Below are 7684 nucleotides of genomic sequence, written 5' to 3'. Positions count from 1 at the left end.
AGGAGAAGGAGAAGGAGAAGGAGAAGGAGAAGGAGAAGAAGAAGAAGAAGAAGAAGAAGAAGAAGAAGAAGAAGAAGAAGAAGAAGAAGAAGAAGAAGAAGAAGAAGAAGATGATGATGATTTGTGTCAAAAGGCTCCTTAATATCCCAGCACTCGGGAGGCAGAGGCAGGTGGATCTCTGTGAGTTCGAGACCAGCCTGGTCTACAGAGCTAGTGCCAGGACAGGCTCCAAAGCCACAGAGAAACCCTGTCTCGAAAAACCAAAAAAAAAAAAAAAAGGCGCCTTAATAATATTGGCAGGGTCTCATGTAACTCTAGCTGGCCTCAAACTCACTTTGTGTTTGAAGATGGCCTTGAACTCCTGATCCTCCTACCTCCACCTTCAGAGTGCTGAGCTTATAGTTATGAACACCTACTTGAATAATAACTTTGATATGGAAGAATATTTTGTCATATATCCATATAAAATATGATATATCGGGGGCTGGAGAGATGGCTCAGTGGTTAAGAGCATTGTCTGCTCTTCCAAAGGTCCTGAGTTCAATTCCCGGCAACCACATGGTGACTCACAACCATCTGGAATGAAGTCTGGTGCCCTCTTCTGGCCTGCAGGCATACACACAGACAGAATATTGTATACATAATAAATAAATAAATATTTTTTAAAAATATATGATATATCAATTCCAGCACCTGTATTTGTATGATTTTGGAAAATTTATTTAATCTCTCAGTGTCAAACTCATCCTTTAAGTGGAGATAACAACAGTATCCAACTCCCTTGAGTCACTCCTATTGTATTATAAACACCCAATAGCTATTATTATTAATAAATTCATGTATGCTTATTCAATAAGGAACATAAGAAGTAACCTAAGGGTCTCAAGTTAGTTACTCATTTATGGCTTAAATATATATATATATATGTGTATATATATATATTTGAGGATATACATGCCAGGGTATATGTATGGTGGCCAAAAAACAACCTTCAGGAGTTGGTTCTCTCTAATGGGTACTGGGATAGAACTCAGGTCATCAGACTTGGTGCTAAGTGTTGCCACCAATGAACACTCTTGCCTACCCAAGACCCATCTTTTTTAAAATGTCCTGAAAGCCAGGCATTGTAACACATACCTATAACACCAGCACTCAGGAGGTAGATACAGGAAGGATGCTGCAAAGTCTAGCCCAGCCTGGACTTCATAGTAAGTTCCAGGCCACTCAGAAAGTATAAATAGCAAACAAAAAAATAAAAGCTTATGAAAATGGCAATTTAAATGTTATTGTTAAGATTTATTGATTTATAGCATTCTGCCTGCATGTATGCCTGCACACCAGAAGAGGGCACCAGATTTCATCATAGATGGTTGTGAGCCACCATGTGGTTGTTGGGAACTGAACTCAGGACCTCTGGAAGAGCAGACAGTGCACTTAACCTCTGAGCCATCTCTCCAGCCTAGTTTTATTGTTTTTTGAGCTATAGTCTCTCTTTATAGCCCAGGATAGTCTCCAGCTCTCAATTCCCTTACCTCACCTTTCCAAGTGTGCAGACTGATTACAGCAGAGAGCCTCCACACACTAATATACAGTTTCAGTAACACAGACTTGAGCTTCTTGGGTTCATCCTTTTGACACTGTGGGTCAGACAGTTGTGTATCACACAAGCTATTCTGTACACTGTTGGGTGCTTCACTGCATCTCTGCTCTCTACATACTAGGTACTGAGGGGCACCTTCCATATCCCAGCTTTATACCATCATAGAGTCTCAAGGTGAGTCTCAAAAACCAAGTTAGCGAATCACTTCCCAGATAAGCATTCCCAGGGCCTGCCTCTTTTGACTAGTGGCCTTCCCGGGAACCTAGATATTGCCATACAACATGAACCCTATTGTTGGCAAATACCAGGTCCTGAAAGGTGGATTCTCCATCTAAGAGTCAGAAGCTTAGCAAATTGCATCATCTTGGACCAGCAAACTGAGAAGGCTCTGTATTCTGAGAGAATAGTGGACGACATCAGGGTGTCCCTAGGGCAGAGTGAAAAGATGGTGTTGGCTGTAGATCTGCTCTACCAAGTCCCCTCTCCCTATATCACTTGTTCTTGGTTAAGTCAATGATTCCAGATGAGGTCACTGGAGCCAAAGGAGCTACAGACAGAGTAGGGTGGTTGCACAAGTAGACTCACAGCATTTTAAAGACAGTCTCACTATGTAGCCATGGATACCCAGGCTGGCACATTTGTAGAGTTCTACTTCTAAGGTTATGGGACTAAAGGCATGTATCACCACACCAGGATACTTACAGCTTTGATTTCTTTCTTTTGACTCATAAAATCAAAAATATCTACTACCCTGACCTCTGTGGGGAAAAACACATATATTTCTGTTTTAGAGACGTACCTACCTTGCTAATAACATGCATAGATTGGCTATTATAGTAAACAGTAATTCCACATGATGCCATCTCTATAAGAAACACCTGAAAGTACTTTGCAAGATGAACACTGATGGAGCCTCTACTTGGTTAGGAACTGTTGCTAACACTTAAAAGGTCTACTTTGGGCTTATAATTAAATGGAGAGAACCTTAGAAATTTATCTCAATTATTTGCCTATTCCCATTACTTTACAGACAGACCCAAGTAGAACTGCAAACAACAAACACAGCTCAACCCTGCTAAAGATTCTGCAAAGCAGCTAGATGTGGTGTGCTGGACTTGGGTCTCAGTAGACTGCTCACCCAGAATGCAGAAAGCCCTGGGTTCCATCCCCAGCACTTCACAAACCTGGGGTGGTGATACCTAGAACCCCAGCATCAGGTAGATTTAGGCCAAAGGATCAGAAGTTGAAGGTCATCCTTGGCTAAATACATAACTTGAGACCAGCCTGAGCTACCTGAAATTCTGTCTTTAAAAAAAAAAAAAAAAGTCCCTGAGAGAGAGCATATTGCTTAAAATCACTGGCTGCTCTTCCAGAGGACTCAAATCCAGTTCCTGGCACCTTTATCAGATGGTTCACAACTGTTTGCTAATTCCAGCTCCAGAAGATGTGGTGCCTCTGGCTTCAGCTGGCACATACACTCCCATGCACTACCCATATTCAGACATATAGGGTCTCATGTAGCCCATGCTAGCCTCAAACTCACTATATGCCGATGATGACCTCCTATGTGTTAAAATTACAGGTGTGCAGAAGCCTAAGCCAGCATTGTGTATATGTATGCATGCATGCATTAAACTGGTTTAGCTACTAAATCCAAAACCCTGTGTTTCTCTTTTCTCTCTCCCTCTTTTTCTTTCTTTCTCCCCCCCCCCTTTTTTTCCCGAGAGAGGGTTTCTCTGTAGCTTTGGAGCCTGTCCTGGAACTAGCTCTTGTAGACCGGGCTGGCCTTGAACTCACAAAGATCTGCCTGCTTCTGCCCCCAAGTGCTGGAATTAATGGGCCCTTTCTTTCTTTCTTTCTTTCAACCTGGTCTCTCGGGGCTGACTGCTCTTTCAGAGGACCCAGGTTCGATTCCCAGCACCCACATGGCAGCTCACAACTGTCTGAAAATGCAGTTCCACGAGATCTGACACCTTCACACCAACGAACATAATAAAATTAAAATAAATCATTTTTTAAAAAAAAGAGATGAGTAGACCTGGTCTCTCCACGTAGCCCTAGCTTTTGTGGAATTTGGTATGTGAACTAGGCTGACTTCAAACACACAGAGATCTGCCTGTCTTCCATTAAACTTGTGTGAACTAACTGGACGGTGGTGGTGCATGCCTTTATTCCCAGGTTAGCTTGTTCTACAAACTGAGTTTCAGAACAGCCAGAGCTGTTACATAAGAAAACCTGTATCAAAAACAAACAAAAAACAACCAACAACTAAGTTGTTTGCACTATGTCTTGCTTAAGATTTATTTTATTTATTTATTTATTTATTTATTTATTTATTTATTTATTTAATCTATTTTCACAGAGCACGGTGGCCCATGCCTTTAATCTCAGCATTCAGGAGGCAGAGGATCTCTGAGTTTGAGGCAAACTTGGTCTTAAAGTGTGACTTCCAGGACAGCAAGGGCTACACGGAGAAACCTTGTCTTGAAAAATAACAAGAAAAAACAAAAGTTTGTTTTGTTTTTGAGATAGGGTTTTTAATCTTTGTAATCTTTGCAAAGTTTATTAAATTCTAGCTGAGTTTAGTTTTAGCCTACTGAAGCTTTAGAGGAGTATTAAAGAGCATTGTCTCCCAACAAAATATAGCCTCTTTGGCAAAAACCAAAAGAATTGAAAAAGATTAACTCTCTTCCTAAGATTCAGTGTCATTTAATGCCATGTCCCTGTGCAAACTAAAGTTGTCTTCTTCCAGGACCAGTCTTGCAGAATCCCATTCTCCACCTCCCTCTTCCTAAAGAACACACCTCTGGCCTTTCCTCTAACCTTAAACAAAACAACATTTTATTGTCTGATAAAGTAGTCAAAACCTGAGAACTAGTTTTAAAAGCCTACCAACTCTCAAAGTGACTTATCTCTGAAGTCCAAGGCCACTTTTTTCTAATTATAAGAGTTGAGAAGCTACCAGGACAGTGGCAATAAAAAGGGTAATGTAGGTAAGTTTTCCTCCAAGGCACTTACTTGGCAAAGGCCTTAATAGACATTCAGATGGCTGAGGTCTGCTTCCTATTAGAAAGGGTGACTTTTTCTCACTCCACTGGTGGCTGGAAGGTTGCCAGTAGGGTCACACTGCCTGTCTGAATGTGTGACCTCAGAGACAAACAATGAAGGGTCAAGTTGTTCCTCAGCTAGTTTCTGGCTGATTGCTGGGAGAGTCTCAGAAGCTTTAGCACTTGAGTTCTTAGTAACCTCCTGGACATGTGAAGAACGACTTTGAGAAGTCTGGGCAAACCCAAGTGGCACCACAGGAACTTCCATGCCCAAAGTATGGCTCTCAGAAGTTTGAGAGGCAGAAGGAAGATTCTGGAGCTGGCCTTCTTTGGCTACAGAGCCCGGGTTTTGGCTCTGAGAGGTCACTGGTACCACAAGGGAACTTTCAGAGGGCACGGGCACCAGGAGGTGGCTCTGACTGTCTACCCGTTGCACAGGGTAGATCCGAGAGGCCACACTGATCTTAGATCGCCCCTGAGGGTCAAGGTCCACAGTCATATAGCTGCCTGAGGACACAGAGTCCTGCACTTGGCTCTGAGAGGTCACTGGTACCAGAGGGGAACTTTCAGAGGGCACAGGCACCAGGAGGTGGCTCTGACTGTCTACCCGTTGCACAGGGTAGATCCGAGAAGCCACACTGATCTTAGATCGCCCCTGAGGGTCAAGGTCCACAGTCATATAGCTGCCTGAGGACACAGAGTCCTGCACTTGGCTCTGAGAGGTCACTGGTACCAGAGGGGAACTTTCAGAGGGCACGGGCACCAGGAGGTGGCTCTGACTGTCTACCCGTTGCACAGGGTAGATCCGAGAAGCCACACTGATCTTAGATCGCCCCTGAGGGTCAAGGTCCACAGTCATATAGCTGCCTGAGGACACAGAGTCCTGCACTTGGCTCTGAGAGGTCACGGGTACCACAGGGGAACTTTCAGAGGGCACGGGCACCAGGAGGTGGCTCTGACTGTCTACCCGTTGCACAGGGTAGATCCGAGAAGCCACACTGATCTTAGATCGCCCCTGAGGGTCAAGGTCCACAGGCACCTGACTGTCAGAGGACAAAGCCATCTGGGAGTAGCTGCCAGAAGCTCCAGACACCAGAGGGTAGCACTGCGAGGTCACTGAAAAGACAGGCTGACTCCTAGAAGTACAAATGGTGAGAGGATGTTGCAAAGGGACCAGAGGCAGGCTCTTAGAGGCCTGGATTGAGCAAAGCTGTAGCTTGTTTAGAATGGACACAGGCTTCGCCGGATGGAACGAAGTTCTGCCAACTTCGGTCCCGGCATCGCTGTTCCCTTCCAGCTGGCCCAGGTCGGTCGAGCTGAAGCTACTCATCATCTGGAGGACCCTCGGGAGGAGCCGCCGCCGCCGCCGCCGGCGGATCCGCCGGAAGGTGTTGGAGACGCTCCTGATGGTCAGTGAGAAACGACGGCTACCGCTGCGGTGCATACCGACCTCTCCCGCGCGAGGCGAAGTCCTCCTCAAGGGGTCTTCCGGGAGCGCCTCGATATTGCCGGTGTACCAGAAGATCCACCACAAGAGACTGACGAAGATGATGATGGAACCCAGATAGAGCAGCATGTCGTAGAAAAACAGGTTGGCGAAGACGCCAGTGAACAGCACTGCCACACCCACCGTATCGAAGGCGACGCCCAGCCAAAAGAAGTGCCTGCAGTGGCCCAGGGCCCCGGACCGCATCTCCGCCGAGTCCGCGCTCTTTCCGGAAAGCTCTGTGAGGCGCAACATCTCCCAGGCAAAGCCCTCAAGAGGCCACCAGGCCCAGGGCGCTGTCCCGGGCGGGCTTTGGCCGCTGGGTCTCCATGGCAACTCAAGGGGCGGAGCCGGACGTTATGCGGTGCCTTGCCCTGCGAGAGCTGAAGCAAGAGGCCGCCCAGAGAACTGCGCGTGCGCACTAGGACCCGCTGACTTGCGCTTGAGCAGTGCTCGCCACTCTCGCTGGCTGTCCCAGTGTCTGACCACTATGGCTTTAAGTGAGCGAAACATAAGGCGAGAATCTTCTCGAGGGAGGGTGAGAGTTTGTGGGGGCGCGAACCACGAGGACTCTTTGAAAGTGTAACTTCCCTAAAACAGCTGGAATGAATCTTGGCCACAGGTGCAGTCAGGTGTTCCTGGTTTTCCTTCACCTGAGGCGTGGCTAGGTTAGGGTCTGGTGTTACCTCTGAATCCCCATCTTACCTAGCAACTGCTGATGTACTCATCCAAGACCTAGTAGACCCCATCGCTCCAGTTTCTCCCGTCTGCTGTAGCGGTCGGGCTGGGGGAAGACTGTTAGGAATTTTTCCTAACGCGAGCTCTCTGCCGACGCCAAAAATCCCAGTCAAGCCAAATGACAACGAGCCAAATTAAAGGATATCCAGGTTTAATGGGATTCCTGTGTTCACGGGTGTGTGGGAGTGGGGTGGGGGTGTTCAAGGTTTGGTGGGCACAGGGGCGGGGCCTTCAAAGATGGAGACCAGAGACCAGAGTCCAGGACTTGCATTCCAGACTGTTTGTATAAGGGGTGAAAGTAAGCTGAAGTGATATTTTGACTAACGTTTAGGCTCTCTTAGGAAAAAGGGGCTTGACTCAAGTCTGGCTACTTCCTGCAGGCATGGGGTGACGTGGGGAATGGGAGAGCTGGGTGTTGGTGGGTACACACTCAGATGCCAGGCTTCTGTTTTTTGGGGGAGGTGAAAAGGCAGGTGTCTTGTGAGGTCCTGTCCTTCAAGGTTTGAGAGACTTAGGAGTATAAGGATATCTCTACCCAGTAAAGCTAAGGATATCTCGACCCAGTAAAGGTGCTGGGCAGAGGTATCACTAAGAAAGAATGGGAAAAAAATGTCCTCCAAGAATGTAGGTCAGTGACAAAGTTTTAAGTGGGGAGGAACAGGTCCCATCTACCCCCATAACTGAAATTGGTGAGGGGAACATAAGGCCCGAATGAGATGTTAGAACAGAATAGGTAGCTTCTATGTCCAAAAGAAAAGTAATGGACTTATCCACTACCTGCAGCTTTACCTTAGGCTCAGATAGGGTTATGGG

General features: G+C 46.5%; 1 protein-coding gene across 2 annotated transcripts in view; it reads right to left on the bottom strand.

Annotated features, from left to right (window-relative positions):
- LOC126490704 (uncharacterized) overlaps nucleotides 1-7032 on the bottom strand; it is a 19773-nt gene extending 12741 nt beyond the window's left edge. For both annotated transcript variants that reach the window (XR_007589226.1, XM_050125825.1), the window contains exon 1: nucleotides 4619-7032. Coding sequence is in view for 1 of the 2 variants with exons in the window: in XM_050125825.1 (XP_049981782.1) it covers nucleotides 4667-6388 (1722 nt within the window). In the remaining variant the exon portion in view is untranslated. The remainder of the gene's footprint in view (nucleotides 1-4618) is intronic.
- Between the last annotated feature and the right edge of the window lie 652 nt (nucleotides 7033-7684).

The sequence above is a fragment of the Alexandromys fortis genome, unplaced genomic scaffold (assembly GCF_014885135.2).
Source record: "Alexandromys fortis isolate MF-2015 unplaced genomic scaffold, M_Fortis_MF-2015_v1.1 scaffold_238, whole genome shotgun sequence".
Lineage (NCBI taxonomy): Eukaryota > Metazoa > Chordata > Mammalia > Rodentia > Cricetidae > Alexandromys > Alexandromys fortis.
Note: the sequence above shows the minus strand (reverse complement) of the source record. Positions and strands in the feature narration are given on the sequence as shown.